Genomic DNA, 25339 nt, shown 5'->3' on the forward strand with positions numbered 1-25339 from the left:
AACTGGTGAAACCTACTCTTTGAAAATCACTCTTTTATCCAATGTCTGCTTTTGGTTAACATAACGAAGCCACAACCATCCTTTAATGACATTTGACTCTCTAAATAATTACTGTGATCAAAAACAAACTAAATCAAAACAGAGTATCAAGTATTCTTCTTGAAAGTACACAGACTTTCCCTGCCTCCACCTAAGGATCTGAAAGACACACACACTCACACACATACACACACTTACACATACACACACTCACACATACACACTTACCACTTACAGGAAGAACCAGGAGTCACAACCTCAAATTCCATCAGGGTTCAGACAAAGAACGTGAATGGATAAAGATGCTCAGACCCCCTACAACACACAGCTACACAGAGGCAGCGTAGCTAATGGACACCAGCCACCAGTCAGCCCCGGTCACATTTAAATGGGGAAATACAAGCCCAATGTAGCCACACTTCTGATTGTCTAAGAGAAATCAGAAATTTTTATTTTTATATGAAATAACCTGAATTTTTAATGTTGACAACTTTTTCCTTTGGTTTTTTTTTTTTTAAGCTGTAGGGGCCAAAACACCTCTAAGGACCAGATCTGGCCAAGAGGCCACCAGTTTGCATTAAAGGCACAAACATGCACTAAAGAGCTCTAAACAGAACAGGAATTAGGCCTTTGGTTTTCCTAATTGTTGGGACTTTCATCCATACTGTTCAAAGGTATATGCCCTTTAGTGGGACAGCAGTGACCCAGAAAGTGTGGGTAATGTACAAAAATTGACCTCAGATGCTCTTCCATACAGTCTCTTCTAACCTCTACCCACAAGTTCTTTTATTTCATTCACGCCCCTCAACCCAACAGATTTGTTTGGTGCTGTTTCTATAAATTTATTTATTTATTTATTTTTGGCTGCGTTGGGTCTTTGTTGCTGCGCGTGGGCTTTCTCTAGTTGTGGTGAGCGGGGGCTACTCTTCGTTGCGGTGCACGGGCTTCTCATTGTGGTGGCCTCTCTTGTTGCGGAGCACGGGCTCTAGGCGCGCGGGCTTCAGTAGTTGTGGTGTACGGGCTCAGTAGTTGTGGCACACAGGCTTAGTTGTTCCGCGGCACATTGGATCCTCCCGGACCAGGGCTCGAACCCTTGTCCCCTGCATTGGCAGGTGGATTCTTAACCACCATGCCAGCAGGGAAGTCCCTGGTGCTGTTTCATAAGCAGCTTTACAAGCCATTTAAAATGTTATTAGAGGCCTTTGGCAAAATAATATAATGGGCCAACTTCCCAAGGCAAGTAAGAAGAAAACAGGGAAAAAAAGAAAAAAGGCAAGGAAAGGAAAGGAAGTCAAAAGAAAAGCACATCAAAGGGGTAATTGTCTTACATAACCTAATACAGCTACGTCTGCTTCACATCTCTGGAGAAAACACAACACAGAACAAAGATGTTCTAATGGGTTCATCTATCACAGACTTGCAAATATACAGTCTTGACGTTTTTCTTTTTGGCCGTACCACGCAGCTTGCAGGATCTTAGTTCCCCAACCAGGGATTGAACCCGGGCCCACGGCAGTGAAAGCACTGAGTCCTAACCACCGAACTGCCAGGGAATTCCCTTCAAGTCTTGACTTTTAATGGTCCCGATTCCTTTCTTTCTCTTTACCCACTGACTTTGACCTTGGACACTTCTAGCATCCAAAGCCGTCCCAAATGCCCCAAGCCTCTTTCCTGATGGCCTTACGCTAACAGAACCAGTGGATGGAAACCCAGAGGGAGTAAAATAATGAGTTTAAGTTGGACCTTTCCTATGTCCTTTGTGAAGATAAGGATTCAGATATAAGAACTTTGTGGCCATACAGATGCACATATAGCTTTGAATTTCTCAGTAACTACTTTGCCTAAGTGATATGCCTGTCACTCCAAACCATGGATTATGCAATTAGTTAAGAATCCATAAGAAAACCAAGGGCTCAGAAAGTATTGGGAAATTCATTCATTCATGCACACAGTAAGCATGTATCAAGGCAGCATGGAATAAAAGGCTTGGTAAAGGTACAGACTTGGGCTCCAGGCCGCCTGTCTGGGATTGCCCCTTACCAGCTTTGTGCCTGGTACACGTTAGTTAACTTCCCTAAGCCTGCATATCCATCTGTAAAATAAATATAATGATAGTAACTGTCACCTAAATTTATTAAGAGTATTAAATATGATACTCAGAATGCACAAAGCACATCTTCAAATAATGTGCACTTCCCTTATTCCACTGGAATGTAAGCTCCACGTGGACAGAGATTGTTTTCTAATTTATTCACAGCTTTTCCACCAGGGCCCAGCACAGGACTTGGCCTATATTTAGTGTCCAATAAATAACTGTAGAATAGATTAGGAAACAGCAGACAGGGCTAGGAAAGGAGTGACTGAGAACTTGACCCAGGCTTCCTTGAGCAAGTTTTATTTAAACTGAGGGGTCACTGAGCCACCGTGGGGAGGGAAGTGATTTGGAGGAGAAAGCAGGAAGAACAGTGCGACAGAAACAACTGCACACAGAATGCCTTGAGGCGGGACAGAGTCAAGAGACGAGATGACACGTCGAGAGACGGCGGGGGGAGGGGCGGCCCGCATGCCGTGACCCACAAGGGCTCTGAAACAATGCTCTTCACTATCTCCAAGTCACCACCTGGATGCAACACGCTGCACTGGCACTGAACGCCCAACTTTCTAATCTTTGCTCCTTCCCTTTGACAATGACATTCCACACCAACATAGTTTATTAGAAAAATACTGACGGAATTGAAATTACGAAGACCAAAATAAATGACCTCATGGGGGACAGTATTAATACGCAAACTTATGAAGTTAGAAAGCCAATCGACTCAACAGTTCCTCACTTTCAAGATGTATTTTGTGCATGTGCGTGTGTACACGTGTATGTGTGTGTCTTTAGGATATTTAAACATTGCTAAAAGCAGAATGTATCTTAGCCTCAACATGTATATTTAACATAATCTTTTCTTCTCTCCATCCCTGTCATAGGGGTTATTAGATCAGTACTGATTTTTCACTTTTACGATTATATATTATAACTGAAAGAATGCGGTACTTGTCACACTAACATTAGGCAAATCATAATAGCGGCTGCAATGGATGTAAACAAAGGTAAAGGCACGGGCTTTGTCTTTGAGGAGTTTACAATTTGTCTGGTTAGACAAGATCCACATATGCGAACGGGTTCAAAGATAATATAATGGTAGAGTGAGCCGTTACAGGTCAGAGGAACAATTAAGACAGGAAAGGTATACTTGGGAAGAGAGGCGGGTTTGTGCTAGACAGCAAAAAAGGAAATCAGTCAGCCAAAAACCTGGGAGAAACAGATCAGAAGCACCTTGCAGAGAGGGATACAAAACTAGGAGCAAAACCCTGCAGAATGCTGATATTCTTCTGTCCGTGAAAGTCAGGTGAGCAAAGGAGGAGCACCCCTCCCCACCTGTGGCCGCAGCGATGCCAAAGAAAACACACACACACAAACTCAAATGAAGTCAACAAGAGGCTTAACCACATGGGATCTAGTAGCTCCATCTCGAAGAAAAATCCGGAGAGGAGAGAAGTCTGTTAGGAGCGTGTAATCTGAACAGGGGTTCTCCCTCCATTGGCACAACTAACATCAGCGATACCTGGATGGCCAGATCATCCTTTGTTGTGGGGACCGCCCTGCACATTGTAGGATGCTTAGCAGCATCTCTGGTTTCTACCCACTGGACGCCAGTGGCGTCCCCTAGTTGTGACATTGATAACTGTTCCTTGGGTGGCAAAATGCCCCCAGCTAAGAATCACTGAAATAGATCCAAATGAAGGGGATGAGGGAACACCTGACTTATGCTTAAATGGAAAAGAGGCTGCACACACAGGCAGCTTCTTGCACACGCAGGCAGCTTCTTGCACACACAGGCAGCTTCTTGCACAGGCAGGCAGCTTCTAGGTTCAGGGGAGCCTGCCTCACTGCAGACCGTGCTCAGGTTGGGGTAAAGAGCGCACCCTGCACTAGTGGGTCTGTTTTGTCCTGTGCGTTCCAATTGTTGGCCTTGCTGCCTGGTTGATCTCAACTTGAGAAAAGATGGCGGTTGACTTTGCTAGTGCCGTGTGTGTGTGTGTGTGTGTGTGTGTGTGTGTGTGTGTGTGTGTGTAGTGGCTGAAGATCAGGCCAATCTAGGCTGTCACGTGAGACTGTTTGCCTGGGCTTTGCTGCAACCAGTAGAGCGAGATATGGAATCAACACGAGACCCCACCGGATGTGCCACCCAGGCTTCTGAGCAGGGGACAGCTCTGTGAACATCGGTCATTCACACACAACTTTCATTTGTTTGTCAAACCTTTGTGTCACCTATTTAATATTTTTAATCAACTCGCTTTTTTCCCCCCTCTTAAACAAATGTGTTGTAAATGGAATCATCAAATCCATATCATAAACCAGTATGCTCTGCCATAAATTGAAAGCAGACATGTACATAAATACAATGAAAATAGAGTTAGTAAGTCATTAAACTCTTGTCTAGGTCCTCTTGTCAAAGATCCAAGCTGGAAGTTTGCTTACTTCTCAGTAACACAGGTCAATTAAAAAGTGTTAGATGATTCGAGTGTTTAAGACACGCCAGCACGCCCACTGAAATGTTTCTGTATAATTTAATCAAAAAGATCAAAAAGGTAATTGAAAAGAAAATGACTTCATCACTGTAAGAGTCACATTCGTTTAACACTATGTCTCTATCACCTAAAATCATCTCACATTTTGGGGAACTACGGGTGCAGTTCGCAGAGTCCTGCTCTGGGTGGTGTGGGAAACTAGACGTTTCCATCCCAGCTCCCTCGGATGCTGGAATCATGACCTTGTGCATGTTCCTTGACCTCCTGAAGTTTCAGCAGCCTCATATTTCAAATGTGAGTCATAAACTCACCCAAACTTCAGAAGGTGGTGGGAAATCGTGTTTTATATTTAGCAAAGGATCTGACATCAAGTAAACATTTAATTAGGATTTGTTGCTGTTATTTGAACCCTTTAAAATGTCAAAGCCAATGAGGATGGGGTTCTCGGGGAAAACTTCACAAGGGCCACATCTTTGCCCGGAAGGAAATGTGGGTGATCGCATCCCGGGACAACAGTGGGGAAGCAAGAATAAGATGCATGGGAAAGGAAGGTGTGTGGCTGGGGGGACGTTCACGTCTGAGGCTCACGGGCGTGTGAAAACAGAGCAATAGGAACCTCTTCCTCGAGAACGGAATTATGAATTCAGGCAGACCAAGTCTCCCTTTAAGAAAAGAGTCAGCTTTCATTGGATAAGAACTATGATGCGAAATAGCGGGTGTTTTGTTTCTCCAGCTCCGGGAAGAACACGGGGTCGGTCATGGAGTGTCAGCAACACCTTAGTAAAGCTTCCGAGCCAAGCGATCAGGATGAAGACAAAGGTCCCAATTCCGAGTGTGCCTTGCTACATGCTGTCCTTTCTCCTGTGGTTTCATCTTCAATGTCACCAGGCTTCCTAAGACCAATTCCCTTAAATGTGTACACAGACCATCATTATCACTTTTTAGATACACGTTCGAACCCTTCTGTCTGTGGACTTGAAGGTCTGTGGGGAAAAGAATTAACTATCCGAAGCCATACAGCATGGCTAGAATAAAAGCGAGCGGTGACTTATTACTTGCATCTGTTCTTAATCACCTAACATGTAAACAAAGTCAAAGAAAGATGACTTTTTTTTCTTCCTTTTGTGCTTTCTCATCTTAAGCCGTGGCTAGATCTAAGTCCTTCTGTCGAGGATGCATTTTCCCTCATCCTTCCTGCTGTAGCTGTTTATAAGGAGCAGGTTGCAAATGAAGTGCCAATCTCAGTGTTTAAACCCAAATATAATGTGTAGCTTTACGAATCCCTGACGGGATGAAAAGCCAATTTAGGGAAATTGCTGAACGAGCCTTGACGTTAACGTGTCCAAAGCCGAAGTCTGATCATCGTCAGCCCAGCTCCCCGGCCCCCCGATTTAGGAAGCTCTGCAGTAGCAGCCACTCCTGGGGGGTCGGGAACCCCTCTCTTTCTCTCCTAACCCACATCCAATCAGTGAGTAAGTTCTTTTGGCTTTAGCTTCAAAACACTTAAGCCCACGTTCACTCAGCACTACCATCATCGTTGCAGACACCCTTGTCCCTTACCCTGAACATGACAATGCCCTTCTAACTGGTTTTAGCCAGAGAGAGTCTAAAAAGAAGTCAGACCATATCACTTCTTTGCTTAACACTCCCTGTGTAGTCAAGAATTTAATCCTGTCCAAAAAGAGGTCTGGCCTTTGCCATGGGCTCCTGGGAGGTCATTTTTGTTTGCCTGGGGTTCTAGGCAAAGAGTAACAATATGATTTAGGATGAGCTTTGGGTCACATGGTATCTGTGGACCTGGAGACTGAGGTCATCCATGCGGGCAATCAATCATGCATGTGATGGAGCCCCAGTAAAAACTCTGAACGCTGTGGATTGGGGAGCTTCCCTGGTTGGCAACACTCTGTATTGTCACACATTGACACCAGGAAAGTAACGATGCCCTGGCCCTATGGGGAAAGGGTAACAGAAGCTCCATGTCACCTACTTCTCCAGTCCCCACCCCAGGCACTTCTTCTCTTGGCTGATGTTAATCTGTATCCTTCTCTGTAATAAACTGTAACTATGAATTTCGTAGCTTTCAGTGAGTTCTGTGAGTCATTCTAGCAAATGACCAAACCTTAGGTGATATGGGAACCCCTGAACTTGCAACTGATGTCAGAAGTGAGAAAGGTCTTGGGGACTGTTCCTTCACACCGTGTAGTCGTCCAACTACGCAGCCCCCAGTGGCTCCCGTCTGACTAAGACTAAAAGCCAAATTCTTTACAATGTCCATCAAGCCCCACGTGGCCTGACCCCGTCGCAGCTCCACCTCTACCATGCATTGCTTCCCCCTCACTTTTTCTGCTCCAGTCTCGCCGCCCTCCTGGCTCTACTTTATGCTCTGCTTTCCAGATACATACACTTCCCCCTAGGCACCTTCTCCCATCCTCCTACTTCTGGCTGGAATGCTCTTCCTCCAGATTCCTACGTGGCTCACTCTCTCGTCTCTTTCAGGTCTTTATTCATACACCACTGACTTAGCAAACCTGGTCCTGCTCACTCTATTTAAAACTGCACCCCTCCTTTGACACTTTCTATCGAACACCTTTATTTCTCACTGTGGGACTTACACATTCTAACATCTGTTGTACTTTTTCTTAATGTTTGTTATAGTCTGTATCCCCTCTCCTCTAGAGAGTAAGTTTCATAACAACAGAACACATGTGTGTTTTATTTATTGCTACATACATAGTGCTTGGAACCACACCAGGCTCTCAGGGTACACTCAGGGAATGTGAGGAAAGAAGGCATGATTCATTTTTTACTAGTCCTTTACTAGAATTCTGAGGTACTGTCATACATAAAGTGGTCACATACACTAGTGGGCCATCTCCTACGAAAAGTTGGTCGCACCACGCAAATAGCCAACAGGTATATGAAAAATGCCCTACATCACTAACCATCAGGGAAATCAAAACCACAATGAAATATCACCTCATACCTGTTAGAATGGCTACTGTGAACAAGACAAGAGATAACAAGGGATGGTGAGGACATAGAGAAAAGGAAATCCTTGTGCACTGTTGGTGGGAATGTAAATTGGTGCAGCCACTATGAAAAATGGTATGGAGGTTCTTCAAAAAATTAAAAACAGAACTGCCAAAAGATCCAGCAATTCCACTTCTGGGTATATATCCAAAGGAAATGAAATCACGATCTCAAAAGAGATATCTGCAACCCCATGTTCACTGCAGCATTATTTACAATAGCCGAGATATAGAAATAACCTTAGAGTCCATTGATAGATGAATGGATAAAGAAAATGTAGTGTGTGTGTATATACATGGACACTGGAATACTATTAAGTCGTAAAAAAAAAAAAAAAAGAAGACAATCCTGCCATTCGTGACAACATGGATGGAACCTGAGGGCATTATGCTAAGTGAAGTAAGTCAGACAAAGAAAGACAAACACTGTATGATCTCACTGACATGTGGAATCTGAAAAAAGCCAAACTCATGGAAACAGGGAGTAGAAAGGTGGTTTCCAGGGGTTGCGGGAGGAGGAAAAGGGGAGATGTTGGTCTAAGGGTACGGACTTCAAGCTGGAAGATGAGTTAAGTTCTGGGCATCTAATGTACAGAATGGTGACTATAATTAAAAATACTGTATTGTACACCTGAAAGTTACGAAGAGAGTAGATCTTAAATGTTTCTCACCACAAAAAAAGGTAATTACGTGAGGTGATGAAGGTGTTAACTAACCTTATTGTGGTGATCATTTTGCAATACATACATGTATCAAACCATCACCTTGTACACCTTCAACTTAAATGATGTTCTGTATCATTTATACCTCAATAAAGCTGGAAAAATAAATAAATTAAATAAAAAATACACCTTGGGCTTCCTTGGCGGCGCAGTGGTTGAGAATCTGCCTGCCAATGCAGGGGACGCAGGTTCGAGCCCTGGTCTGGGAAGATCCCACATGCCGCAGAGCAACTAGGCCCGTGAGCCACAATTACTGAGCCTGCGCGTCTGGAGCCTGTGCTCCGCAACAAGAGAGGCCACGACAGTGAGAGGCCCGCGCATCGCAATGAAGAGTGGCCCCCACTTGCCGCAACTAGAGAAAGCCCTCGCACAGAAACGAAGACCCAACACAGCCATAAATAAATAAATAAACCCAAAAGTTTAAAAAAAAAAAAAAATACACCTTAAATTTTTTTTTAAAGATGGCCACAAGACAGGAGGCATTGGTGAGTGTCTAATTTCTTTTTCTGAAGGTCACAAGAAAGTCATCCTTTCCTTTAAGGATTTCATATGCTAGAACCAACCACAGAAGCTCAAAGGTAAGAGGGGACCTAGCTAAGCTTCTTACGATGGCCTTGTCTTGTCTGTGTTCACACCCACACACCTAGCACAGTGTCTGGCAGAGAGCAGACGGGCAATAATGAAAGATCTTTAAAGATGATGATTAAAGAGGTTACTCTGTAGAGTGGAAAGGGGACTCTCCCTTCTAATTTCACACACACCTCCACTCAAGCAATATTTATAATACAATTATAAATGAAAATTTATAAATAAAAAATCTAAAATTATTTTTTAGATCGATGCTAATGAAGAATGAATGGCCATATAAATGGCACAACTGTAGTTTCTGTTTTCTTTCAAAAGAAGAGAATTTCACTTCCTCTGAGCAAGGCTGTGTGGGATCTAACGCATCTGTATTTAAATTTCTCTATTCAACATAGTAGGAAGCGCCAAGTACATTTTATTTGTTAATTTGCTTTCAATCCTTTAGTAAGAATGAATATATGCTCCACAAAATATTTAGAAGTGAGGGATTACTAAGTAGCTTAGAATCAAGAAGACAAATAGAGAATATCCAAAGGTTTATATGAGAATAATGGTCCTTTTACCTGTACACTCATCTACAGTTTTCTTCTCCAATGAAAAGTTATTTCACCAGTTAGAATTGTTTTTAGAGTAATATACACAAGACACAGATGATTTCTTTTCCAAGACTGTTCAGATGTCTTTACATCCAAAAAAAGCCTTTTTCACCAATTTGTGCACTCCATTTAAGGAAAAGAATTTGTATATGCAATGTCAATTTTCACATATTCTTGGCACACCTAAAAGTTTCTCTTAAAACGATGTCAAAAGCACGAGAGGGACATTCTCTGGCTGGTAAAGAGAGGCACCCACGTGTGGTAATTATTCACCACTTTCTGCCAAATGTCACCTGAGCTGCCCTCAGCCCTGCAGGTGCTAAACCGAGGGTAGTCATTTAAATCAGTCAGGAGGTAGGGCAGAGCCTGACACTGAAGCATGCGAACTGGGCAGCCAGCTGTGAAATTCACAGGGAAACTTACTGGACACCTGCCACCGTGCTTTAAACAGTAATGTTTCAAGAAGAGTTCCATGGGGGATGTTGCCGCAGTTAAAACTTCATGTCAACTGGACCTTCCCATTAAAAAATCAGAGACCCTGCCAATCTGATGAGCTTCACTGAAGCTTCAGGGCATTCCAAGTGGAAAGAAACAAACAAAAAAACTAGAAAAAACTCAAATAAAATAAGCAATGTGTCTCTTCCCCCATCCCTCCCCCCCAGATAAGCTAATTGTTCTTTATCTCCAGGGGCAATAAGTGGCAATTAATTGTGCAACTGTACTTTATTAAAAAGATTATATTTCAACTGTGGAATTCTTCAAGGAAAAAACAGAGGTACGGTCAGAATTGCCTATATTGGGGAAGAGAGGGGGAAACAGCATCTAGAAGACTCTAATGACCTTTGATCATGATACTGCCGCCCACGAGAGATGAACAATTCTGACTGTAGGTGCCTGCACTCCGAACTAAAAGGACAAATAGGAGGTTCCAGAATTAAAGTAAACTAAGACAATTTATACATGAGTGCTGGTTATGCAGTATGCCTTCTCTTCCTTAGCTCTGTAGAGTTCATTCAGAACTAGGCTAACCTAGTAGAGTGGTGATACTTGGCCTTCTTAGAAATCTGTAGGGTTTGGAAGTAAGAAGAGCTGAGGGTGCTCCTGAATCCACCATTTACTTACTGGTCTCGTGCCTTTGGATCAGTCACACAGACGCCCAAGTTTCCCCTTAGGATGAGCATAGTAATATCCCCTGGTTTATATGACCAGCAAATGGCTTAAATGAGACAGTGCATGTAAAATGCTTAGTACAGCAACTTTCGTATAGTAAGGGCTCAATAAATATCAGTAATTATTTTCAATGGTTGATATGCTTGCTAGAGCAGAGTTTTTCACCTGGATAACTGGACCTGATAATTCTTTGTTGTGGGGCTTGTTTGTGCAGCACACGTTGTGACAACTAAAAATGTCTCCAGACATTGCCGAACGTCCCTTAGGTGCAAAATCACCCCTGGTTGAGAACCACTGTTCAGCATCTCAGCACCGTTATGAGTGATATTATTCATTATAGTGAAATAGCTGCTTCACCCTATTTGCTTTGAGCAATTATTAAATACTGTATTGGATACATTTTGTTAGTTTTTTTTTAAACCTCACATCCCTTCTGATGGTGTCAGTAACCTCTTCCTGCTTTGGGAGAACCACGCCCATTCTATCTGTACCCTGTGTGCTTTCCATAAGGTCCTCAGTGCAGTTCCTGACACATAGTGAATGGAATGGTCAACGTATGGTAAGAATCTATCTCTCTTCTATTGGCTGACGGTGTGAGAAGATCTCAAAGCTCCTGGAAGCCCCGTGTGGAGCAGAGTGAAGCCACCTAGAAGGAACAAGACTATGAGATAAAACCTAGGGTCCCCATTTGGACTCTGAATCAACCCAACCCTGAAGCCATCCCTGCTCCCTGGACTTTGGGTTCTGAAGGCCGACAAATTTCTTCCCTGCTTGTGTCAGTTTGTGTTGACACAACTGCCTACTACCTGCCAGGCATTATGCCAGGTGTTTGTATATGTACCTTTATTTACTCTTCATGGCCATCTTGTGAGAGACATAAATTATACCCATTTTACAGGTGGCCAATGGAAGCTCAGAGAGTTAGGTCATTCACTCAAGGTCCCACAGCCAGTATGTGATTGACTATAATTTCATTTCATTTCCTCCACCTCCCAGCCCAGTTTATTACGCTTGCCCCATTGTCAATCTTGGTGTGGCGAAATGGGCCATTCAGCAGGAATAACACTTAGCTCCAAGTCTAACAGAGGCTTTGCCTAGACAGAACAGAACTTTGCCCAAGGTCTTGGGAAGATTCTCTGCATTCTAGAGGGGAAATGTTGTGACGTTTTTGCAGACGCATGCTGGATATGTGAAAACTATCTGCCTAGGGAGACTTAACTCCTGTTCATCTATCAACGTGAGACAGGGAGAAAATTATCTTAGTTAATATGACACTGCCTTATTTTGAACACATCCAAAAATAGCCAAGGGAAAGAATTATCTTCACTAATAAAGTAAGGCAGATGTGAAACCTTCACACTTGGGGGAACATGAATGATCTTATTATCCTGAGCATCTTCATGGTAACAATAAAAATTCATCTTTATTTGAGTTTCAGGCAAAATATAAAATAGTATGATTACCTTGCATTTAACACTGCCTGGATCCTGCAAACCCAGTCCTGTTCCAAAAGTTATTATGATAAAACCTCAAAGAGACTATTAAGAGAAGCCCAGCACCTTCTGGGTTATCTATATGTATTGCTGCTTTTGCCTAAGACCACCCCAGAAGGAAGTTATTACTTAGATAAACTTACAAGGGAAGTTAAACACTTTGTCCGTGGCCAACAGCTAATAAAGAATAGAGATCAGGACCTAGGGTCTCTCTGACTCCCAAACCAGTGCTCCTTACGCTACGAACCACACTGTTTGAGAAATGAGTGAGGCCCTAAGAATACATTCCCGATACTCGTCCTTCTGATTATTCGTTCAATCTCAGGTTTGCACCAGTCCCATAAAGCATGACCACTGAACAAGAATGCTGCTCAAAATCAATAAATATTCTAAGTCCCTACCATATCTGAGGCACAACACTGTGTGGTATGGGTTGTAGGTACTACAATCATCCAACCACTGGAGTTCTTGGACAAAATACCCAAAAGTCAGACCATAAAGAGACCAAAGTCATGAACCAAAAAGCTCCTTCATTTCCCGAGTCAGCACTTTATGACTTTTGGTCAAAGACCATTGGAATATTTCTGAACTTCATGTCTCCAATATATCCTCACTTTTCTTCCACCATTTCTTTCACTTGAGGTCCTTCAATATCTCCCCACATCCACATCTGCTACCTCTATCCTATTATTTACAAAATATGAACACGATTATACAATATACACACACACACACACACCTACTTAAAAATCTATATGGTTTGCTATCACACTTGGGGGAAATATCAAAGTCTTTAAAATAATCTCCTAGATCCTTAGCAGTTCTACTAAATGTCAATATGAAGAAGTTAAACTTTTGCAAGCTATGAGCAGTATTAAAACCTGGAAGATTGAGCTAATTTTTAAAAAGTTTCAAATAGTCATGAGATACTACAAAGTTGTACTGAATTTTTAGCCTTTGGAAGTGACAATAAAAAGCCATACATACCCATTTCCTATTACTATTTCCTATAAATAGAGTGAATCAAAGAAAAACTGAAAAATATGAATGTTGGAATAAATGCTGCCCCAAATAGGCCCCAAACATCTTGATCAATGCAGAATTCTTCTGCACATCAATATGAAATACGAGGTGTACAGTCAATAGAAAAGTCTATTTTCTATGATAAAACATCTTTCATAACCAGATTTCACTGGTTACAGTTAATACATAAATAATTTCTGAGGGAATTCCCTGGCAGTTCATTGGTTAGGACTCCGCACTTTCACAGCCAAGGGCATGGGTTCAATCCCTGGTCAGGGAACTAAGATCCCACAAGCCACGTGGCACAGCCAATAATAATAATAATAATTTCTGAGACCGAAGCAGGGAAATATACCCACCTTCCCAAACAAATTCTTAATTTTCTTTTTTTTTTTAGAGTGGAGGAATTTATAGCTTTATTGGACATTGACTTGTTTCCTCTCAGCCACAAAGAGAAGACCCAAACAAAAGTCCCTACATATTCTTGTATAACTTAAAATACATTATATCATTACTACATATTTATACTTCAATAAATCTTAATCTATAAAGCACATTTCTTATAATTGTTATCAGAAAATCTATAAACAAGCTCCATTCTGCCTCACTTCTCCACCAGCTGGCCTCGCATTAGTATGCTTTTTAACAGGCTCATGCAAATCTCACCTTCCATTTTTTAATTTGATCCAAGTACCAGATGTAACCAAAACCTCTGGAACTATGAAATATTTTTATTCACATGGGTCATTTTCCACACAATTATGCCCACTATAAAAAAGCCTTTTCTCATATCTATATTTTAACTTTCAGAGTTTTCCACTAAACAGAACCACAGTACTTGGGATTCTCAGACAAGGAGTATATGATCCTACTACTACAATGTGTATTATTTTTATACATTAAAAAAATGTGTTAAGACTTAAAATGAAAAAAAAAAAAATAGTTCCACCAACTCTGACAGTTAATAAACTAGTTGTTATAACCTAGTTCTTTTTTTTTTTAAATAGAACCCATTCAACTTAACATGTAAGTATAACCTCAATGCTACTAGAGATTGATTAGCTTTTTTTTTTTTTTTTATAAAAGACCCACAAACCTCCAAACTGTGATAGTTATCTCAGACTCACCTCTGAAGATTGCTGAAGAGCTGGCTAGCTCTTTGAGCTGAGTCTTCCTTTACCCAAATACAACACCCTGGTAAGACAACTATGGCTCTAGGAATCTCAGAGGTGGGGGAAGAGGCTAACTCACATGCAACAGCTTTGTACCAACCCACAATGATTTACAGTGGAAGAAATACCTACCTAATTATGGCAGGGTTACAGTACCTAGCACAGTGCCTTGTCGGTAGAAAATTTAATAAATACGTGGCTGCTTTGTTAGCCTGGTGTTCAATTCTTTTGTATCAAAAGAATAAAATCGCAAACCTGATACTTGTTGCCCACCTGTCAGGGATTTTTCTGTCCTTAACAAAAATGAAGGAAAAATAATAACGATTTAGATCTTCAAGTCTTTTGTTTTCTAAAAGCCAAGACAGACCATCACTCTTGTTTACATTTGCCCTTCAACACTGCCATTCACTACAAATCTTTCCCTAGTGTTATAATTTCTACCTTCATAGTTTTACAACTGTTTATTGTTTAGACTGTCCACTTTCTAATGATACATGAGAGGACATTATTTTCATTAGTGGGATGCTTCCCAATTACAGGTAAGATGAGCTATTTTTGAGTTTTCCTGCAGGCAGGAAACTAACTACACCTAGATAAATTCTTGATATACTTCAATTCTTGGATCAAAGTATTTGTCAATCTTCCCCAATCTAGGTGTCCCATTCACTTTTTTATGTTTCATCACCATCACTTCTTATCTGAGTTTTAAGGCTCATTTCACTTTGAGGTTTTTGGTCATCCTTTATCTTCTATTTTCTGAATGCATATTCAAATTAGGTAAAAGAAAACTGGTAAATTTCGAAAAATGGTTTCAGTTTTCAGATTTTACAATTCCTACATTGCTTTTCAATGTAGAAAGGAATGTATCCTTATAAAGAACATTTCAATGATCAACACAAATAACATATCTGTCTAAGAAGGAAAGTTTTAACAAAGGGACAAAGAATCAGGTAGTTCATCATTTGGAAAAATAATAAGAATATAAACATCACATGGAAGATTTAGGCATTAACACCTGAATTAAGTTTAAAATTTCAGTTTCTAGGCAGGTATGACACCATTTCTTTCAAGATAAGATAATAATAGTGGGTGAAGATTTTCTACATTTCCCAGTGGATTTTCTAAGTCTATAGGCAAACTATTATGTATCATTTCATGTTTTTAATTTTGTCTTCATTTCAGAAGAAAAAGACCTGAGTGCTGATTTTTTTTTTTTTCATTTCTTAAACTTTCACAACATTGAGAAGTTTCTCTGCATTGTGTCTTCGCTGATGTCTAAAAAGATTTGAGCTTTGACTATAGGATTTCCCACACTGAACGCATTCATAAGGTTTCTCCCCAGTATGGATTCTCTGATGATTGATAAGCCCAGAATTCTGGCTAAAGGCTTTTCCACATTCGAGACATTTGTAAGGTTTTTCTCCAGTATGGACTCTCTGGTGTTGCACAAGGATGGAACTCCTGCTGAATGCTTTCCCACACTCAACACATCCATAGGGTTTCTCCCCACTGTGGATTCTTTGATGAAGAATAAGGGCTGAGCCCTGACTGAAGTGTTTTCCATATTCATCGCATATATGTTGTTTCTTTCGGGAGGGATTTCTCTTTCTTTCAAACCTGCCCTTGGGGAAACAGGTTTCTCCATATTTAAAAATTTGAGGAACACCTATATTGAGAGTGCCAGGAACTTCATGAGATTCTACTGCTGAAGGAATCTCCTGCTTTGGAGCTAGCGCTCCATTTTCAGTCCTAGCATCATCATCACAGTGCCTTAGGGAATGGAGCTCCCAGGATGCCCACTTGAGCTGGTTTTCCACGGCATCGAGCTCAGAACTTGGTAATCCCTGAGCTTCTTCTTGAGATACCATCTCCTCTACTAACACTTCCCGTTTTCGTCGTCAAAGAGAAACCGGCTGTCCAGGGTCATCCAGTTCACTCTCTAAATCCTCCAGCACCGTCACTGCCTCCTCTCCATTCTCTGGACGATGCTCTCGAACCCAAGTCTGTAGCTCCTTGGGTAGGATGGCAACAAACTGCTCCAGTACTACCAGCTCCAAGATTTGTTCTTTTGTGTGTGTCTCTGGCCTGAGCCATAGACGGCAAAGTTCCCGAAGCTGGCTCACAGCTTCACGGGGCCCAGGTGAATCCTGGTATCCAAACTGCCTGAATCGCTGCCGGAAAACCTCCGGGTCAGGGAGATGGTTCCAGGGGATACTTGACCCCTCTTCGCCATCAGGATCCTCCTCCAACTTCACTCTCAGAATTTTTTCCTCTTCATCTGGAGTTGGGATGATAAGTATTGAATCCTCTTCCACTGACTGTGCAGACATCCTGATTTATAATACTTCAAGAAAAGACAATCAAGGTAGGATATAGGCCTCAGGGAAATACCCCGTTTTCTTCACAGGCACTCCTCGGGCTCGGGAACCGCAGCCGCTTCGCTGTGCACGGCGGACGCACAAAACCCAAATTCTTAATTTTCTATCAAGATTTTCCTATAAGGATAATAAGTAAGTAATTCTGACATGAGAAGGATGCTGCACTAAAGATTAAAGTTTTATTTGCTAACTTGAGAACCTTTGTGCCTCTGGGAGATTCACCAATGCGTTTCTACCATTTCCATTTCCAGGTACTTAAAATTTAAATAGACCAAAGAAGAGGTGTGTGGAAAAGAAGAATTTAAACACTTTCTAGGATAGTTGTAAGAGCATCAAATTGATCATATTTCTGAAAAGTGAATTTTAAATGATTGGGCTTTGTTTATAATGGAGTGAACAGATGAATGTGAGTGCAGCATTACATGACGTGAACCTGGGGAAAAAAATGTAGAAAAACAGTCATGAAACTCACCTCCCTGCCTCAAAAGTGAACCAAGCAGCATCTCGTCCATACCGCCGCAGGGCGCTTAGCGGCCAAGAGATGAGTTTGACTCTGGGATTCTGGACGTCCCAAAGACAGATGTGCTCATATGTAATCTGCAAGGCACATTCGCCATGTACATCTAAGTTAGGAGATGGCATCAAATACACATTGAATCTCTCTGGGAGAAAAACAAAAGGTTAGTCTAAAATCCCCAGAAATAAAACATCAAAGACATTGTAGGAACAAAGAGGCATTTCAAAGTAATTCAAGCTCTTATTCTAGGTTTTGGTTGAATATTCAGGAAGATAAACCTTTCTCATAAATTAACAGTTCCAGAAAATGATTTTTTTAAATGAAGACCATATTAAATAACATAATAATGATACAGTCTGGTTGTCAACATACATGCAACACTATATACATGAGCAAAGATCTTTTTAGAATTTTTTAATTTGCATAATAAAAATTTGTATGCCAGTAAAAGACTAAAGCAATGAAACCATTAAAAACAACTTTTTTCTTGCCAAGTACATGTTAATTACACCCACACTTTTATGTTCACAAAAGATGCAGGTGCAAAATAATTGTTGCATGGTTTAATGATATTAAAATTATATTGATCAATTTATAATTTTCATAACTAAAGGAATACAACTCTACCCCAAATTATTTAAATAAACTAATACTAACTAATACTATGCACTTAACTGACCAACAGTTTGGAAGAATTGCAGTGGATCTATTTGAACTAGTTTTAACAAAGAGCTCTCTTTAGCCAAATACCGGAAAGAAATATTCATTTGCTTATTTGGATGATTGTTAACATTTAACCAAGACTGCTCTGAATAAACTACTTGGCTTATTATTGCAACTGAATTTTCATCCCCACAGATACAGTCATGGTATTTCTATTACATTTCTAGAAAATTCATTAATTTAGGAAGCTATAGAGTCAAAATTTTAAGTGAAATATGAACAAAAATATTATTACTATAGCAAACACACTTTTATCTATCCATTGTTATGGTAGATTGCCTACATCTGAGAAAATAGTGTGGCACTAATAATATCACTGGTATTCTAAATTAATTGTTTTATAATAAGGAAGTCATTAGAATTTCCATAGACTTTAGTTTAGTAAATAGGAGTGCCAAGATTGTGTTCATAAATGTATTCAAGCATCTATTCTTCAAGTTTTCTAAGTTACTTCAAACTCCCAGTAACCAAATATTTACTGCTTTCTAATAACTATTATTTTAAAAGTATAGTCTAGTGGAGCAAATTTCTCCCTGGAGAGTTCTGAAACAAGCAAGAAAGACTGACATCATCAAGCAAAAAGTAAGAGAGACCATTACCAATTTCTTTGCTTGGAAGTTCTTCCATATAACTACCTCATCCAAGAAAAACAGCAAAAGTCGTAAGAGTGACTACTTTACTTACAATTACTTGAAGTCATACAATTAATCTTGTAAAATGCCTTAAAAGACAGAGCTGAGTTTCATTATAATCCCTAGTAGTTATATACCAGAGGCGTTCTTATTTCTATTTGACAGAAGAGGAAACTGAGGCACAGAAAATTGGTACCAGAAAGGTAACTCCTAGGCACAGGCAATTCTTGAATTCAGTTTGGAGCACTATCCGAATACAGCTTTGCAAATATAAAATGTGAAAAATAAGTGCTGATCTGAGCCCTCTAAAAAATAATCAAAACCTGTCATGCTTTCCTCTTTATGTCTGGCTTCATGTGCATTTGTCGGTGAGGCACTACAGGTGCCGTTCAGCCCAAGAGCAACCTGAGTTAGTGAATTATGGAGGCAGGAGCCTGGGGCTCGGTTGTGTGACCCTGGTAAAGGACTTAATTAAGCTCTCTGCCGCTCAATTTCCCAGTCTGCAAAGAGGCTCCTCTGAATTAGCTAGCACTTCTAAGACTTTGTCAATAACACTTCCCTGGAGATGGATTCTGGCAGATATGATGCATCCAAAATAGTCGCCGACTGTAAATGTGTCATGAAGACATAGTTCCAATTGGGAGAAAGGGCATTTTTTACTAACAACTGGAGTGTGAATCCATGGAAAGGGTCAGTACAATTCCACCTCTGCCATGTTCGTAATCAAGCCAGGTGACCCACAGCCTCTTCGGTTGTGATATATCCTCATAGATCAAGTCAATAGGCTAAGAGCAGAACTATGGGATCCCATCTATCCCATCACAAGGCCCAGTTATTTGGAGCCAAAGAAATGATTCCTCACCTCCAAGCTCATACTGCAAACCAACATTGATTCTGTTGAAGTGTTCATGAATATTTCGGTCTTTATTATTTATAATGACGTATTCCCAGGTTGAGTGTTGAGCTCAAAGAGTTGGCTCAATTGTTAGAGTTAAAAAAATATATCACAGATTTAGGTGGGTTTAAACTTGATGAAACATTCATGAAGTCTGGATTCTATTAAAAACACTGGAAAGTGTTCAGTAAAAATTTTAAGTGAAAAAAAGCAAGACAAAAACTCATTGCATTATAAAATCTGTACACTATAAATATAGGCTCAAGAGTATAGTATGGAATCAAACAGTAGTTATTGGAATTGGAGCAAGATTTTTAGCTCTTTTAAGCTTCAATTTCCTCATCTGTAAAATGGAGAAGTAATAGTACTTATATCATAGGGCTGCCGGGAAAATTAAACGGTCTAATGCATCTTCTGCACAAAACTGACACACACACAGCACGTTCCCCATAACTTCTATCTGATATTATTAATGTAGATACATTCCTATTATACGTTGAAAACATGTTAAGAAAAGAAACACACTGAAATGTCTGCTCAGGTCTTAGGTGAAATAAAAGGTTATTTTTACTTCTTTCTTTATACATTTTTGTACCTTCAAAAATTTTACATCATGAAGATGTCTCATGTTTCATTATATGGGGACAAAAACAGTTTTAGAAAAGAGCGAAGGAGAAAATTCTCTTTACATACCACTCTGTTCTCTCTCAACCCCCGTAGCCAGTAAGTCAGGCTCTCCAAGGCTGATGTCATTGATTCGTGTCCCTACGCACTCCATCTGGAGAACTTTGCACCATTCATCAGCCTCAAGATCTGCGGAAATGTCCAGAGATTAACGCGTATGCCCAGCACCCGCTGAAAAACAAAAAGCCAAAGCCCTCCCCGCCTCCGACAAACCTGATTCACAAGCAAAGGTCTTAGAGGTATCATCATTGAAATAAATCACTATGGCATGTTTCTTGGTGCTTTTTGGCAACCGAGCTACGTTCTTCACGTTGTTGAGTTCTGTAACCTGAAAAATGAACAATGGTGAGTATAAGGGTGCTCCGGAAAGAAAGCTCCCCATCAACACCATCAAACTGAGTGGAGGCACGGAAGGCAGAAGGCACATCCCAGGCGAACACAGCCTGACAGAAGAGTGTGTATTCAAAAGCGATGAGTTATTTCAGTGTCATCCTCAACGCCTAGCAAGGAAGGTTAACAAATTACCTCCCCTTTTTAGATTTTTCTTTTTTTTGAAGCCTATTAAGAGGCACAGGCTCAAAGCTTCATAGACGTAGACGCTTGTTTTATTTTTTCAGTTTTTTATCCGCCCCTGTCAAAGACTCTGCCTTCTCCATTGTCATCATGTTTATCTCCATCAATGTGGACAGACTTTCAAATACCCCATCTCTTCAGAGTACTCCCAACGCAAGCATCTTAAACACACTGACCCCAAGGAAGAGAAGGCAATGGTGGTCTGGTTCATAACTAGATGATCTCACCCCTTGATAATCAGAGATAGAGTCTTAGGATTCTCAAGGATGCCCCTCTACTCAGGGTTGAAGTCATATATTCCAACACAGAGAGCTGGTTGGTGAGATGTTACTCCAGTCTCTCTGACTTACTCCTAGCTTCTCCATGGTTATGGGGCCACTGCTTTAGGGTCTGAAAATACTGCATGGTAATCACCTTCTTCCTAACAGTAGGGGAAAGCTTTCCCCACTAGCCATTCTCCTCACCTCCCTCTCTCCCTTTAACTCTTTTATGAACCGTTTCCCTCCCACAAGGGGTATTGGCTCATTGTGTTTCCAAAATGCCATCTCTCATTCAGTTACATCCAGATTCCCTGCTGCATTCCAGGGCTGTGATCATTGAGTCCTGCAGGAGAGAAGGTTTAGGTGGCTTGGGGCAGAGTATTTACAAGATAAATAACCCTTTCACACTGACTTAGTCTATCTCTTCTGTGTTACACAAAAGAATGTGTCTCCCATCAGTCTTTGCCATCAGTAATGTCATGCCATTTCTCCCATCTATTACTCTAAATTCAATAAATGCCTGGCTCAGGAAGTAGGTGAGGAGAGAAGCAAATACTCTCCATGCACATCCTAACCTGATGATTTCGGTTCCCTGCTTCTTAACCTCCACTGGCTCTCTTTATAGGATAGTGCAAACTTCTTAGCATGAAATATCACAACAGTTGCTATGGACCAAATGTTTGTGGCCCTCCCAAATTCATATGTTGAAAGCCTACCTCGAAGGGGATGGTATTAAGAGGTGGAGCCTTTGGGGTGATTAGGTCATGAGGGTGGAGCCCTTGTGAATGGGATTAGTGCTCTTAGAAAAGAGGCCCCAGAGAGCTCCCTTGTCCCTTCTGCCATGTGAGGACACAGCAAGAAGTCGTCTTCTAGAAACCAGAAAGTGAGTTCTCACCAGACACTGCATCTGCCTGTGACTTGACCTTGGACTTCCCAGCCTCCAGAACCGTGAGAAATACATGTCTGTTGTTTATAAGCTACCCAGTTTATAGTATTTTTGTTGTAGTAACCCAAACAGATAACACTGTTTCCCAAAAGCTGCAAACTCTTTAGTGGCTAAACACTACCTATCTCATTCCCCAACTGCACCAAGTCTCTCAGCGTTTACCAGATGCAACTGTTTATTTTTTGCTTATTTCTGTGCTAATACCACAATATAAGCCAATATCCTCTTGCCATAACTGCTTACTGGTCTCTCCACTTCTATCCCAACCCCACTCATTCACTGTAAACACAGCATCCAGATGATTTTTTCTTTTTTTTTTTTTTTTTAATGTTTTCTTCTTAAAACCCTAGTCAGCTTTGGGAAGGAAGTAGCTTTGGCGGAAGCAAAGATATTTTGGTGAAAAAGGAAAAAGGAGCCTTAACGTGAACAGAGGCACTCGGACAAGTGAGGGTTAGGGGGCACAGATGAGCTTTTTAAAACGCAGTTCTGACTCCAGCGTTTCTAGGCATAAAACAGAACATTTCAATGACTTCCCTTTTGCACTTGCAACAAAAGCCCAAATCCTTAGAATGATAATGAAAGCCCCCTGTGGTCCTCCTTAGAGCTCTCACCAGCTCCTCTTTGATACCTTCCTGAGCATCCTATGTCCCAGCCACACTGGCCTTTTTTCAGTTCCCAGGAGGCACCATGATTCTCCCGGCACAGAGCCTTCCCCATGGTCTCCTTACTTCACTCCCACTCGCCCTGCTGGTCTTAGTTTAAATCTCAGTTACCTGCAGAGCCCCACTGGACAACCCCCAGCCCCCATCAAATCAACGTCTCAAGGCTCTACGATCCAATGACATCTTTGCCCTCACAGCCCTCGGATGGCTATACGGGTTATGGTTTAGCGCCTGTCTTAGAATAAAAGTTCCATAGGGCAGAAACGGTATATTTTTTGCTCACCACTTTGCCCCCTGAATCTAACCCAGAGCCTGTCACATAGCGAGAATTCAATGAATGTAGGTGGACTTGAACAAAAGACCAAACTCACCCACAAGTTTACGTGTATGGTGCTTCTCCAGGGTGAATGCCTCTCTCTCCTGTCTCTTTTCTCCAGGGAAATTTCACTTTTCCTTCAAGGTCCACTTCCTCTGGGAAAGTTGCCCTGACCTCAGTGTGAATTCATTGTTCCCTCTTTCTGTTCCCATGTCTGCTGCATGAAGCTGTATTCTATTATCTGTTGTTGTAATTAATCCATTTAGCTCTCCAGCTTCCAGTTAGACATGAGTCACCTATCAGTAACTTACTGATGAGCTGAATCAATGAAAAACAATCATTTGAGAGTCAACATTTATTGAGCCTACAGCCTACATTTATGTACACTCTGCTTAATATTTTTATATAGAACATCTCATTTGATCTTCATAAAAATCCTATGACTGATATTATTATCAGTATTTTCCAGATGAAGAAACTGGGGATGAGAAAGGTTAAATTCATGTGCCCAAGTCCACAGCTAAAAGATGGCACAAACGAGTTGCGAATGAGGCAAACTGACCCCAAAGCTTCCGCTCTTCACCGTCTGAAACACTAATAATGACTAACTCTGCAAAAGTTCAGCAGAGAGAGTCTTTAACTCCGAAAGTCATCTCCTACTGGAGGACCTCTTTCTTTTCACGGGGGTAGGTTTTATTCTAACCCTCTACTGAGATATTATATAAGAGTAGTCCACCCTAGCCTCAAACTCAGCAATGACCTTGAAATATGTCATTTCATTAAACATCCATCAAGGGCAAAGAGGAAGGAATAGGTCACCTGAAAGGGTCAGGAAGTGCAGGGAGAGCTGCATGAGTCTGAACACAATCATCCATTTTGGAAACTGGTTTAGATAATAAGAAACCCCACACCCCGCTCAGGGTGAACGTTCAAGGAGCAAAGGAGCAGGTAGGGTTATGTTTTATGTGTGGAAGGACCATCAGGTTCTGAAGCAACAGTTTCTGTCCCCAACTCAGAACTACATCTCAGTGAGCACATATACACACACACACACACACAAACGTATGCTCGCGTGCACACCTTACTTCCAAAAGAATTGCAATCTGCTCGAATTCATAATAGAATCTTCCTCAAAACACATGCTACAGTGACAATTATGAGAATTAACATTTGCAGATACATTTATAAGTCACACAAAAACTTCTATGAGACATTTATTTCCACCATCACTTCATTTTGTAAATGAGAAAAACGAGGCAGGATGTATTTTTTTTTAATATTCCTTTCCCAAAGAAATAATTGGCCCCTAAATAAGTACTTTTGAAGTAAAGAGAGATTTTGATAAGGTCTCAGATTCTCATTTAATGTGAGCAGTATCTTAAATGGGGGCGACATCAGTGTAACTGACCATCAAAAATGACTCTATGGGATCCTCAGCACTGTCTCAAAGAGGATGAGCTTTCGGGACCACTTGTGTGTAATAACTTCAGTTCAACTTCAGTATGCATTTATTGTCTTTTCCTTATGCCTCAGATCACCCAGAAGTTCTTTCCTGCCAAGTTCAAAACTTTTAAGGAAAACGCCCTCCTGTGTTTTATAGATTATATTTATAGTTTTCTAGATTTTATTTTTCTTCCACAGTGCAGGAGAATAGACACACCCTAAACTTTACATGAATTATGCTGTCTTTGTGTAGAGATTCACAGATAAAATGTAAAAACTTATTCAAGGTGTAACAGCATCAAGGAGGGAACCACTTAAGCACAATCGCAGGAGAACAACATTCCCTCTTCAAGAATCTTCCTTGCATCCATTCATTCATCAAAATGTTTAATTCATTGTTTATTTACTATTCATTTACTCATCCATTCATTTATTTATTTGTAAAATTTACTCTGTGTCAAGTACTGTTCTATTCACTAGGGGTAAGATACGGAAGTTTTGTGCGTTGTTAGTGGGAATGCAAAATGATGCAGCTGCTATGGAAAACAGTATGGAGGTTCCTCAAAAAATTAAAAATAAAACTACCGTGTGGTCCAGCAATCCCACTTTTGGGTATATATTCAAAGGAAATTCAAAGGACCTCAAAGGGATATTTACACTCCTGTGTTTACTGAAGTATTATCTACAATAGCCAAGATATGGAAACAACCTAAATGTCCATTGATAGATGAATAAAGAAAACGTGGTATATACCTACAACGGGTTATTATTCAGCCTTAAAAATATTATTTTCTTTCCCTTGTACTTCTTTTTAACTGTTAATTCCTGTTCATGGCAAACGATACTCGTTTCTATTGATGGTAGTAAGAAAATGTTCTTTTACAGTGAATTTATTTAAAC

General features: G+C 40.8%; 2 protein-coding genes across 3 annotated transcripts in view; both read right to left on the reverse strand.

Moving 5' to 3' along the window:
• The window catches only part of DOK5 (docking protein 5), a 154414-nt gene that overhangs the window by 37401 nt on the left and 91674 nt on the right, over positions 1-25339 (reverse strand). For both annotated transcript variants that reach the window (XM_036827077.1, XM_036827078.1), the window contains 3 exons: positions 20453-20567; positions 20249-20368; positions 17261-17450 (listed from right to left, as the gene is read on the reverse strand). In XM_036827077.1, coding sequence (XP_036682972.1) covers positions 17261-17450; positions 20249-20368; positions 20453-20567 — 425 coding nt within the window. The remainder of the gene's footprint in view (positions 1-17260; positions 17451-20248; positions 20369-20452; positions 20568-25339) is intronic.
• On the reverse strand, positions 15566-16871 carry LOC118881819 (zinc finger protein 24-like). Its single transcript, XM_036827076.1, is given in 1 exon segment — positions 15566-16871. A coding segment is annotated over 1 exon segment (1107 nt). The 5' UTR covers positions 16741-16871; the 3' UTR covers positions 15566-15633.

This window comes from Balaenoptera musculus, chromosome 15 (assembly GCF_009873245.2).
Source record: "Balaenoptera musculus isolate JJ_BM4_2016_0621 chromosome 15, mBalMus1.pri.v3, whole genome shotgun sequence".
NCBI lineage: Eukaryota > Metazoa > Chordata > Mammalia > Artiodactyla > Balaenopteridae > Balaenoptera > Balaenoptera musculus.